Raw genomic sequence first — 13,280 nt, forward strand, 5'->3', positions numbered from 1 at the left:
CATTTGGACCAGGACTACTATTGATTACAAAAGGTCTGGTTATTTGTTCTTAGTATTATCTAAATTCGGATTTTTTTTAATACCGTTTCGGTCCAACCGGTTTTTAGTGCAAATTGGTTTGGACCAAAATTAGTTTTTTTTCTTTTTTTTATTCTATAAAAACTTTAAAATATGGATATCTCATTTCATTTGTTTGAAGTTAAATTGACATTTTTTTTTCTTAATATATAGTTTAGAATTTGTCCACGATTTTAGATTATAACTTTATCATTTTTGGTTTCATATTCAATGATTTTGAGTTTTCCAAAGTTAGGATAAGTAATCACACAGTTTTTTTTTTTTTTTTAATGAATAATTAAAAAACAATTGTATTTTTATTTTAAATGAAAAGTCAAACAAAAAAACATATTCGTTTTAAGCCTCATAATAAACAAAATTTTAACATAAAAAAATACATAACTTTTGATAGGGTGCAAGTAAAAATTGTAACGATCCTGTGGATAGAAGAACCAGAAAAGAAAACTGGTACCCAAACCCGGAACCAGCCCCAGAATCCGTAGACGTCCACAAGTCCAGTTTGGTCCAAATGTTGGCCCTAAACTGAAGTGGATCATTCCAGAGCAAAAGCAATGCTAATCGCGCCTCAACCAAGAGCAAGAATGATTTATATATATATAAAAAAAAAAAAAAAGAATTAACGGCAACTAAACAACAGAGAAATAATATTAGTATTTTTTTTTTCTACGAAAAAAAAAGTAAGTATGGTGAGGTTGATGCCATGCCCACGGGTGGGTCAACTAAGGAATTCGGTTCCACTGCTTAGGAATAAAAATACGAGTATTCAACCCAAATATACAAACATGTCTATTATGTATACACACACCACACCACCTTAAAACTTTTCTAAAACAAATCAAAAAAAAAAAATCTATCAAGAGGTAAATTTCATCCAAAAAAAACAACAAATTAAAACTATAGATGGGTTTTTGGAAAAATATAGCACTAGTCTATGAAAGCTTTGACATAACCATTCTCTCTTCTCTTCTATGGAACCAACTTCTTCTTCTTCTTCTAACAATCAACCAAGCCAAAAAGGTTGTAGGGATATTACATCTCTTCCCCCACCCAATTTACCTCAAAATCTGCTTCTGCCCTTAGTTAAGTAGTAAAACCAATTGCAAACTTTTTTCCTGTTTGTTAAAATTTAAAAACATGAACATGTCTTGTTATATAACAACAATAACTTATTTACTTATTTTAAAAAATGCTTTATGAGTTTGTATGCATTTTGGTTGAGTTTGACCTTTTTTTTAATAAAAGGGTTTGGGAAGTTTTGTGTTCCAATTACTAAAATGGAAGAGATTTGAGCAAAAGGAGTATTCACTTAGAATAGCATCCTACTTTGATTTAGAATCGATTAGTTTGAAAAATCTACCAAAATAAAATATAACTATAGCAGTGAAAGTTGGTTTGTATATATTAATGTAATATGTATGGCATAAAGTAAAATGTTGGCATAGGATGATAAGAATTAATTGGGAATGGAATTTGTTGTTACCTGATTGGATTATTGCTGGACTGATCGGTGTATCTGAAGTATCCAGTCTACATAGCCGTTCATACCACCAACCGCATCCTCAACAAGATTTGAAAGCAAAAAGAAAGCTTCACGAGGCTGTTCCCCTTGTCTCACAAGATGACATAAAGGATAATATGATGCATCCGCACCTCTGAGTTTCTTTAGTATCCCCATCAGCTTTCTTGACATCTCATTATCACGTTCACCAAGGCTTACCTGAAATTTTTATCCATACATACATACTATTACTCTTTATTATTCTTTAAATACAACATCTGTGGGAGTGGGTGATGGGCATCATTCAATTTCAGTATCAGACAACAACAGCACATCCCTAGTCTCTTCACTTGACTATAAATATAACACCCGCATAAAAAAAAAAAAAAACATCATCATTCATACCTTTGAGAAATCCGTAGCAAAATCTTCCCCAACCAGATTCCTGGAAATATCAGGGGACAGCATTTGCCCAAACCACACAACCAAACGAAAACCATCATCATATATATAAATCCCTCGAGAATCCAAGCTCTCTGCAGCAAGTGGCAGCCTTCTACAAACTTTCTCAAACTCATCACCATGTCCACTCGGCTGCATATATAGCATAACATAACTCCCAAAATCAATATATATGTATATACAAATAACAGGATCCAACTTTATTTTAAAATATAACTATACACTGTTGATAGCAAGAGTGAAGTATAAAAAAAAAAAAAGGAAGAAAAGAGGTTTACCTTGACGAGATAGTCGTCTACACGTAATAAACTGGGATACAAAAGCTTTAACATCTTTTTAACAGGCAAAGCCATCATGGTGAAACCAGCTGCACACCTTTCATCAAGCTGTGAATCCGCATAGCCACCACGAAGTGCTGTTGATTTACATAAAGCCAATCCGTATAAAGGTAAATATTTTAATGACTCTGGGTAGATCATGCGTGTTCCCACACGGTGTTGAACCGCATACAGATTACGGTATTCTTTAAGCGCTTTCACGATTCTTAGTTGGATCGCGTTACGCGCCTCCTCCAGTTTGTACGACAAAGATTTTTCAATCGCTACAACACATAATTAAAATAAATATCATATAACATATTTTTTTTTTCTTTTTCTTTTTTTAAAAAAAGGAAAAATCTGGTTACCTAATCTACCAAGCAAAGAAACAATTGCACCGGTATCTGCCTGGCGATACATCTCTCCTAAATCAGCAACCACTGATGCAGCAGCAGTGTGTACTCTGATACGTCTTTCACCCGAAGATGAGGTGTGTCTTTTCAATTCATGTTAAGTATTTGTAAATAACTACATTGTTGTCTGTTGATTATATTTTATGTTTTATATTTATATTCCAAAAGATGTGGAAGCTTGGAAGAAGTGAAGGATACAATAGAGCAACTTGGAAATAGACAATCTGAGTTGTGAGTAATGTCTCTTCAAGAGCAAACTGCATTGCATAAGCTTTGTCGCAGTCAACAGCAGGAAGTGCTAATAGATCTGTGGATCTTAACATAAAGTTCCCATGATATGAAGTGAAACGAACTCCTATATATAACACAATTTAAGAAAAATAAATTAATTTCTACCTAAAAGTAATCACCTGCAACATCAAAATTTTATAAAACCAATGAGATTGAATTCCTTCCACCCAACCCTAGGAAGGGTGAAATCAATCAAACATGGAGTTCAATTCCATCCATTTGGCAGCCAAACATGCTACGGAATGGAATCTCAAATTCCAATTCAGTTAGAAACCAAAAAAAAACTTGAGACTAACCTTTCCCACATCTGATGCGCATTACAGCTTCCCAAGCAGTTTCTCTAGTGAGGTCTCTAGCCAACTCATGTCTCAATTTGTCTTTATGGATGGCAGAATGAAAGCTTGGATAGTAATAGACTTGACCACCTGTGTATTTCGCCAAAGTACCTAAAAACAAAACAATAAAAATTAATATTTTTCCTTATCAACTAAAAACAAAAACAAAAGGTATGTTAATATCAATAGATACCTAAGGAAGCTATATCAGTGTACTTGTCACTAAAGGCATAAACATTGACTGCAACTTGATACTTGGTAAAATCAGCAGCCATTTGTTTATAAAAGGGATCTTCTGGTATTCTCAAAGCATGTTCCCTATCTGTCCCATATGCCCGAATATCATCTCCTCGCAACCTTAACCTACCCACACCAAGTGATGGAAGACTACTTTGAAAAATTAACAATTTCCCTCCCAGTTGACTCTGCATCAAACAAAAAAAAAAAAAAAAAAAAAAACTCTATCATGGTCAATACAAACTACAAGTTTGTAAGTGGTGTACAACTCAGGAAACTAACCATAACCATGAAAGCTGCTTTAAGTGCAGGCCCAAAAGCAGATTCCACATTCACATTGTCCTGAAACATGGATGGCAAGCTATCCAAGAATGCATCCACCACAGTTCTGGATTCTGATAAGTTCACTAGGAGATCATCTGGCAACGGAATAAATATATCATCCAAATCAGAGACAACCATCATTTGAGGTTGTGTCAGAGATGACTGGCAATCCAAAAAAAAAAAAAAAAAAAAAAAAATCAACATCAGTTAGCAAAATGTTAGAGAAAGGGTAACATGTATTTGATCTGTAAATTACTTGCCTTCATATTGTAAAAATGAATTGTGCTGTCAAAAGTTATGAACCCAATCTGTGTTCTGGTGCTGCCTGGCAACTTATCCAAACATGACTTGATGGTTTGTGCAATCACCTAAAAAAATATACATGATAATTTACATAAGATATAAAAAATATACATATATGTAGTTATAAACACATCAAGATTATAACAGGCATTACCTCAAGCATTCCACTTTTAACGGAATATATTGACACATCGATTAAGAAAAAGTATAGTGGTGGCATTGGTGGCCGCACCATGTATTCAGCTGGAGCAACGAATTCCACACAACCCTTTGTAAGCTCAGGATGTTGATCTAAATCAACTCTTTTTCCGGTGGCATCCAAATGGGCAAAATAGTCATTTTGCACTGTACATTATGATAGAAATTGATTAGCATGACCATATTAGGAACCTCAGTTAACAAAAGGGAACTTGTTAGTCTCGCTATTATGATGTTAGATTTGATGATGCCATGTTGGTAGTTTAGGCTGTTGGTTTTGTAATAAAAGGCTCTTCATAAAGTCAGTTTGGACCTACTCAATACTCATTTAGTCTATGTGACGATATCTTGACACTTTCAGTTATGGGAAACAGTAGATATATTGTTACTTTGTTAGAATGGATTTATAGCATTACCATCATTGAGCAAAGCACATATATTGCATCGCCACTTTCTTCCACCATCAGTAAAAGTCACATACGGGTTCACATATGTACGACATCTTCTACAACGCACAATGCCTGTTGTGGCAAAATTAACAATTGGCACTTCCTCCTGAGAAAATAAATAAATAAATAAAGATTATATTTTTATTGTAATTGCTCTGACTGTATGGATGCTCACCCCTTCAGGAGCTTCTGCCAGTGGACAAACAACTGCTCCAAGAGGCAAGTGCCACCTGGAAACAAGAGACTGAGAATTTGGTATGGCACTAGTTGTAAGCCTCAGATATCTAGAATTGCAGTTCATTGGATACATTTCAGCAAAAGAACTTGGCTCCACATCACCATCCAATGGTCTTGGCAAAACTTTAGTATCAAGCCCAGCATCAAAAGATCCTGGGACAGACCCAATAGAAAGTGAGCTGAAGTCTTCTACCAATCCTTGCATACCTCCTGTTGGAGGTGTGGACCCTCCTACATACATTCCTAGAGGAGATGCAACCGGTGGGGTTGATCCATAACCACCTTGAAAGGGAGCAGATGTGGTGGGCTGAGGTGGAGCATAGCCTCCTGGTGGGGGTGGGGTTGGTCCATAACCACCTTGAAAGGGGGCAGATGTGGTGGGCTGAGGTGGAGCATAACCTCCTGGTGGAGTTGGTCCATAACCACCTTGAAAGGGGGTGGATGTGGTGGGCTGAGGTGGAGCGTAGCCTCCTGGTGCTGTTGGGGTTGCTGTGTTACTCTGCATACCCGGATAGCCAGGCCAAGGAGATGATGAGGTGGCACGGACAGCAGCAGGATGAGCTGGCCCCATTGAAGGTTGGGGTTGCTGCATATTTGAATTGGAAAGCATACCATTCATGGTTTGAGGTGGAGAACCCATAGGCATTGGTGGTGGCATTTGGGGTTGATGATTTTGGAAACTTGGAGGTCTGATTGTTGTTGGAGGCAATATTGGTTGTCCAACAGGTGAAGTACGTGGTGGAGGTGCCTGGAATGGTGGAGTTGGGAACCGCTGGAAAGGTCCGGTGGTTGGTGGGCCATATGGAGGAGTAGGTCTAGCAGTTTGCATGGGTCTAAAACCAGGAGCTTCTGGTCCAACCACAGGCCCAGAAGGAAAAGATGGAGCTGTACTTGGGGGAGACATTGGCCTGAAAGCAGAGCTAGCTACTGGACGAGATGATGAAAAAGGTGTGTTGCTTTGAGGAGGGGCAAAAGGTGTAGCAGCTGGCCTTGGATAGTTATTAGCATGGTTGGGATTTTCAGTCCCCATAGGTTATTGTTTGGCTTCTGTAAGTGATCTGCAAGAACATGGAACTGAAGCACATCATTGTGGATAAAGCCAATAGCAATATGTACAAAGCTTTGCTACAGTGAATCAGTGATACTGGGGTATGAGAATTGTCATGAAATAGTAGTCGGTTCACCATGTACCTAAACCTGGGATCATATTTCCCATGACTTACAAATAATAGAAGCAAATAAGTTCACTTTCTGAACTAAACAAGTTTCAATTCCAACTAAAATCAATTTTCTTATGTTTTAGTTAGCTTACTGATACACTACACCTGTCATTGAACTTGACATCCAAACAGACAGTTTAAAATAACAGAACCAGTGTTAATTCAAGGCTTGCAAATATGAATGAAGATAGATTACGCACAACATAATCGAATTTCTCAATTTAGTAGTGGTGAATCCATAAACCTAAACCTGATCTTCACCGGTAAATTCAATTTTAGTGCAATTAAGCCAAGTATCCGTCAATTAGGCAACAAGAATCCGAGCAAATGTTGAATCTCGTTAAGAATTGAGCAGGAACGAAATCAAGAACACATCGGTAGTGTCGCCGAGAGTTACGCAAAAGAAATTACCTGATCGCAGAGATCTAGCAGAAGAGCGACGGAGATCGGCGATGGAGATGAGTACGTCGACTGCAAGTGTTCTCTGATACTTGGACGGTGATTTGGATTTCGGAAGAACTACCAAATTCTCCGTCTTCGTTTCAATACCAAAATAGCATTTCTCCTTTTCCTGGTTATTAATTATTAATGACGGACTATTTTATCAATATTAAAGATTATAAAATATATTGTGATTTTTATGGGAATATACTTAAAAAATTAAGTGCTTTTTAGAACCGTTATAATTTAAATTTGTAAGGATTAATTTTTAATATTAAAAAAATATATTTATTACTTTTAGGATAATTTAAATTTACTTATTAGCTCTTTTTATTGTCACAATGAACTTTTTCCGGAATTACAAGATATAGAGATGTGTTATAACCTTGTTAATTGGCAAGTCCGTCAGGTTGCATATTTTCATAATTAAATAATTTTATATTGTTTGATTTGACGTTATTGCATAACTTTCATAGTGTTGGATCTTTCGGTCGATAGAGTGTTTGATTTTAGTGGCATGCAATCATATTCGTCACATAATTAGTTAATATTTGTAGTTCTCTCCCGGCTAATAACAGAGTGTAGTAGCATGAATCCTAGAATAAAATTTAGGAATGTGAGTAATTATGTCATTGTAACACTAGGTGTGCGTAAAGGCCTAACGGTAGCAGAGCGCAGTGAACTAGAAACATTGGGGTAATTATTGGATCTAGTATGGATAGGTGTAAAATGTAGTATGGTCCGTACTACGCGAAGCACATGATCCATATGAGACTCAAGAAAAGTCACAACGTTACTAAGGAACTAAAGAGGGTTTAAAAATTTGTATTAAACTATTCTCATCTCTATCTTCAGCATGATGATGATCAATGGAGCAAGTGGTTCTGGTTCTGGATCAGATGAGTCAGGTCCGAACGAGATTGATATACGCGATTGGATAGAGGCGATAGTATCAGCAGTATGTTGACGTTGATATTAATGTGGTTGATGTAGCCACCATTGTTGTTTCTGCCGCAACACCGACTGGAGACAAGGAAATTCCCTACCGAGAGATCAATAACACTAAACCTCCTGATTTTGATGGTATCGGGGATCACAGGGCCTCGCTCGCCAACAAATAATAACACATAAACATATCACATAACTAAACACATACAACTGGTTCTGTCCTAAGGCCTCGCCTATCTTGGGCCTCGCCCATGTCCTGCTACTGATGAGTCATGGAATCCCGTCCAAGCTCCTACTGGTAGTGAGATACGGGCCCAACCCACTCTCACTCGTTCCCTAACTTGGGCCTCGCCCCTGTTCTGCTACTAATGAGATATGGAACCCCATCCACACTCTACTATTGGTGAGATACGAGACCTTGCGCACACTCACCTCCCTACCAGGTATATACATGTATCACACAGACAACAGGTATAAACTATCATATAAACAAATCCTTGGGCACCCGCCCGCTATTAATGGACCTCGTCCTGAATATCATACTAGCATACTGTGCCTAGGGCTAACCCCCGGGTCTTCTACTCATAACTACATGGGCCGGCATTGTGGCCTTAGACCCATTCACACAGAGGGAAACTCACCTGCACTGGCTGAACTTGCTGATGATCTCACTAGTTGCTGCCCGACAACTCACTGAACTCCTGCTCCCCTTGCTCCCCGAACTACCAATATCAATGCAACACTGAGTCTAACTGACCCCCGAAAGACAACCAAGTCAACCCTGGTCCAAGTCAAAGTCCTGGTCAAGGTCAACCTTCCAGGTCAACCCTACTCGCCGAGTCACCCTACTGACTCGCCGAGTTCATATACTCATAATCCTTCCTTTCGCGTCTCGACTTGCCGAGTCTACCGATTTTTGAGTCCTGACCTGTCCAACTCACCGAGTCTCCACCCGACTCACTGATTCGAGTCTCAACTCAAAGGGTTTGGGGTTTCGCAACCTAACTCGCCAAGTATAAGGCAATCTTCATCTGACTCGACGAGCTATTCATCCCACTCGTTGAGTTGCTCCTCACCTTCATGCTACTCGCCGAGTCCACTTCAAAGGACTCACCGAGTCCATTCAGATCTCCTTACATGCAGAGGACTTTTGAGTCATGCATGGACTCCAAACTGTAGATCTACCCTTCCCAAGCCTATTCCTCACGTAAATTTGCAAACTTTACGTGTAGAGAAGGAGATCTAGGCAAAATACACCATAAACTAGGGTTTAAGGCAAAGAGGCTCCATAATCAACTCAAGGGCTGCTACTTTATGCTTCTCAATACCATAATATGCTTAGATCTGAAGTAGCAACTTCAGATCTGGCTTCTAACTTGAAAGAATAACATTATGGCTAAAAAGCCCCAACAACCACACATAGATCTAGGTGCAAAAAGGGTCCAAGAACTAGTTTATTACCTCTAAATGCTCAGAATGAACTCACAATCCCAGATCTATAGTCCTTTCTTGCTCCTCCAAGTTCCTTCTTCCTTCTCCAAGCTTTAATGCACCTTCCAAGGCAACAAATGGCTCAATCAATGGATATGACGGCTAGGGTTTGATGTTCTGGGTGAAAGAGGCAGTAAAGGAACCTTAGGGGAGAGAATGAGGCGTTTAAATAGGCTCCAAGTCCCGATTTTAGGGTTTTCCTCGCACAGACCAAACTCGCCGAGTCCCCTTTCCCGACTCGTCGAGTCGGTCACTTACTCCTCGACCCGTCCCGCTCGGACTTGCCGAGTTCATCCTTGGACTTGCCGAGTCGCCCTTAAAATTAGGGTTTTCTTTCTTTTCTTGGCCTTCAAAACTTTGGGTGTTACATATTAAGTCACATCACCTATTATGATTGATTTAAAAATATTTAAAATTTCGATCAAATTAGACCAAATGATCCAAAACCAAATAAATCGAGCACATAACACCCCATAGAACATATAGTTATTTTAAGGGATAATGACTTAAAAGGGTAATATATTTTTTAATTTGCACATATTTAGTTATTGAGTTTTTTTTTTTTTGTCCATATTCTCTCATTGAACTATTTAAAATACATCCTTATGATTTGCTATCAAAGAATAAGCCGGTATCCGACCATAAATCTAAAATAATTTAATTTTTTATTTTTTGATCAACAACACACACAATACTTCATCTCTAAACCAGAAATCTACAACAAACATGAACTTAAGAACAAAAATCGAAAAATCTGAAGAAGAACACGAAGGCAAACCCATAAATCAAAGCTGTGTTCTTGAACAGAATTGGAAAATCGAAGTTGATGAAGAACATGAACTTTGGTCGTCTTCATATCGTGCTTCAGCTTGAAGATTAAACACCTTACACTCAAATATCATTTTTAGAGAGAAAAATAATGATATATGGCTTGAGTTTGAACAAAAGAAGTATTCAGATGAACACACACAAACACACAATGATCTTCAAGGTTTGTAGATCTCCATCGTCTTCATCTCCTTCCCAAATTTGATGTTCGATCATGTTCTTCTTCTTCCCAGAAACAATTTCCAAGCACATAGAAGAAATCGATTTTATGTGAGCTGGTTCAAAGGGATAATGCATCGACAAAATTATACATTGTGTTTTGTTGTTTGTACTTTGTTGACTTCTAAGAATAAAGAAGATGAACATGATGAAAAACATCTCTGGAACAACACTTCGATAACGAACATGAAGACAAACCCATAAATCAATAGTTGTGTTCGAAGTTAATGAACAACATGAAATTCGTTTGTCTTCATATCATGCTTAAGCTTGAAGACACTCAAAAATTATTTTTAAAGAGAAAAATAATGATATGTGTTTTTGAGTTTGAACAGAAGAAGATGAAGATGAATAATTGATTTATAGGTTTGAGTTCTTAAGTTTTCAAATCGAACACCCATACACTCACACACAAATCTTCATAAGATCTGCAAATCTGAATCCTTAATCAGATCTGCAAATTTGAAAGAAACCATTAATTAGTAGGTTTTTTGTTTGATGCATCTTCTTTAGGCTCCATTTTTTTTTTTTGGGATTTCATAATTTTCAAGATTGAGGAAAATAGAGGTGTCTTAAAGAGCAACATTTGTAAATCCGATTAAGGAATTCAAGATGTGTTTGAAAGCGCTGGAAAACTCATGTTGGCCGGAGTTTCGTCGGAGAAAATGACCGACGTATCATCGGATCTGCCAAATATGTCGAAAACCGGCTAAACTTGCTATAACATGTCATAAAGATATAATTTGAACACTACAGCAAGTTTAATAAGAAAATATATATAAAAAAAAAAGTGATAGTGATTAAATAGGTACAAACTAAAAAATATATTACATTTTTTAAGTCATTATCACTTGTTAAGTTGTTTTAAATAGAGAAAAAAGAATGACATTTATATACGATATTTGGCAGATTTGCGAAAATTTCAAGACCACATGATTTATGTAATCTAGCAACCAGCCTTAGCTTTAACAATATTTACTTATCAACAGTTCTGCGGCTGTGTACTCTTGTTCTTCTCCAACACCTACTGCTCCACTACTTCACTCTCCTTACCACAAGTTTTGTGTTTCTGTTTGTCATTCATCAACTGGTTCCGATCATTCATTATCAATTTAACTCAACCGGTAAGCCCCATTTCTTGAGCTTCTTCAAATTGTCACGAACCCTAATATCCCCATTCTGCATGTAACAAATTTGAATCGAGCCCTTACCAGATCAGGGTTTTAATCAATTTCCCACTTGGGTATTGTGTAAATATTGAGTCTTGTTACTATAAACTCGAAATCAGTACTTTTTTCCACCTGGGTTATTGTTAAATTCGTCAAATTTGTTGATATGAACTCACATTTACAAGTTTTTGCATCTAGGGCTATGATGAAATCTTGAGATTGGTGAGGTTGAGCTTTAAAATCACAAGTTTTCTGTATCCGTTTTTTTTCTGTTGAGCAATAATGGCTTCTTCAATGCTGTATGGAGCTGAGAATCTCGCAATTATAAGAGGAAGAGCATACCCAAACGGGTTAGGGTTTAACGGGTCAGATTTGCATGGGAAAAAGTCTTTCCTGAAAATTAATTTGGCCAGCGGGAATTCGAATCTGAGAGGTATAAGTAAGAGCCTAATTGTACCCAAGTGCAGTGTGTCTGTACCAAGGCCAGCTTCACAGCCTCGGTTCATCCAACACAAAAAAGAGGCATTTTGGTTTTATAGGTTTCTTTCAATCGTGTATGATCATGTGATAAACCCGGGTCATTGGACTGAAGACATGAGAGATGAAGCTTTAGAACCGGCTGACTTGTATAGCCGTGATATGATAGTAGTGGATGTTGGTGGTGGGACCGGCTTCACAACTTTGGGTATTGTGAAACATGTTAATGCTAAGAATGTTACCATTTTGGATCAATCGCCACATCAGCTTGCAAAAGCAAAACAAAAGGAGCCATTGAAGGAATGCAAGATCATCGAGGGAGATGCTGAGGATCTTCCCTTCAAAACAGACTATGCCGATAGATACATATCTGCTGGAAGGTATATATCATCTCAAAATTTCACGTTGTTGTGATTTTTTTTGATGTATCATTTATTACTTTTATAAGCGAGTATGAAGTTACAATAATTAGTATCTAGTGTTTGAATATATTTATCTGCCGTAAAGGTATTTAGATTATTTAAACACGTATCGATCAATTCCATATATGACTGTGTTGTTATTTGATTACAGCATTGAGTACTGGCCGGACCCACAACGAGGCATCAAAGAAGCATACAGGGTTCTAAAGATAGGAGGAAAGGCATGTTTAATTGGGCCTGTGTATCCAACCTATTGGTTGTCTCGTTTCTTTGCAGACATGTGGATGCTGTTTCCAAAGGAGGAAGAATACATCGAGTGGTTTGAAAAGGCCGGATTCAAAGATGTTAAAATCAAGAGGATTGGCCCAAAGTGGTACCGTGGGGTCCGCCGCCATGGTCTTATCATGGGCTGCTCTGTTACCGGAGTTAAACCCGCATCAGGAGATTCACCATTACAGGTAAAAAGGGTTGAATTTTTTTTAACAACATTTCATTTTAGGACCAAAAGATAGGTTGCATAAATTGGTAATAAGAATGTTGTAATAAGAAGAATTGAAAGTAGAATGATGTAAATAATGATAAACAAATCAAACATGAGTACATTGGTATTTCTAGAATTTAACTTTTTTGTTGGGTTATATGTGGCAGTTGGGTCCAAAAGTGGAGGACGTGAGGGAGCCAGTGAACCCGTTGGTGTTCCTAGCCCGGTTTCTTGTGGGTGCGATGGCTGGAATCTACTATGTTCTGGTCCCTGTTTACATGTGGCTCAAGGATCAAATTGTCCCCAAAGGTCAACCAATTTGAGTCCTCAGAGATGGTTTGGTTTGGTTTGGTTTGGTTTAGGTTGAGTTGCATTTTCCCATTTTGGTTTTGTATGCTATGATATGATATAATTCCATGCCTGGTTTTTATTTTCAGTTTAA

General features: G+C 37.7%; 2 protein-coding genes across 4 annotated transcripts; one reads left to right on the forward strand and one right to left on the reverse strand.

Moving 5' to 3' along the window:
- Positions 1–791: 791 nt before the first annotated feature.
- Positions 792–6,942, reverse strand: LOC145008727 (protein transport protein SEC24 A-like). Of its 2 annotated transcripts, none has more exons than XM_078967329.1 (14): positions 6,774–6,942; positions 5,081–6,200; positions 4,873–5,011; positions 4,413–4,603; positions 4,216–4,323; positions 3,914–4,117; positions 3,588–3,819; positions 3,356–3,505; positions 2,967–3,123; positions 2,724–2,851; positions 2,317–2,639; positions 1,982–2,170; positions 1,559–1,795; positions 792–1,190 (listed from the first exon to the last, which is right to left on the reverse strand). In XM_078967329.1, the coding sequence occupies exons 2-13, from the start codon at positions 6,170–6,172 to the stop codon at positions 1,568–1,570; spliced, it is 3,141 nt and encodes a 1,046-aa protein (XP_078823455.1). In that variant the 5' UTR covers positions 6,173–6,200; positions 6,774–6,942; the 3' UTR covers positions 792–1,190; positions 1,559–1,567. The 2 variants fall into 2 exon arrangements, with proteins under 2 accessions (XP_078823455.1, XP_078823456.1); XM_078967330.1 differs by having other exon boundaries at positions 5,081–6,216.
- A 4,307-nt stretch (positions 6,943–11,249) lies between these two features.
- LOC145011969 (2-methyl-6-phytyl-1,4-hydroquinone methyltransferase, chloroplastic-like) lies at positions 11,250–13,274 on the forward strand. 2 transcript variants are annotated; one of them, XM_078970723.1, is made up of 4 exons: positions 11,251–11,413; positions 11,657–12,315; positions 12,509–12,815; positions 13,006–13,274. In XM_078970723.1, the coding sequence occupies exons 2-4, from the start codon at positions 11,741–11,743 to the stop codon at positions 13,159–13,161; spliced, it is 1,038 nt and encodes a 345-aa protein (XP_078826849.1). In that variant the 5' UTR covers positions 11,251–11,413; positions 11,657–11,740; the 3' UTR covers positions 13,162–13,274. The 2 variants fall into 2 exon arrangements, with proteins under 2 accessions (XP_078826850.1, XP_078826849.1); XM_078970724.1 differs by having other exon boundaries at positions 11,250–12,315.
- Positions 13,275–13,280: the final 6 nt, after the last annotated feature.

This window comes from Lactuca saligna, chromosome 8 (assembly GCF_052625555.1).
Source record: "Lactuca saligna cultivar CGN05327 chromosome 8, ASM5262555v1, whole genome shotgun sequence".
Taxonomy (NCBI): domain Eukaryota; kingdom Viridiplantae; phylum Streptophyta; class Magnoliopsida; order Asterales; family Asteraceae; genus Lactuca; species Lactuca saligna.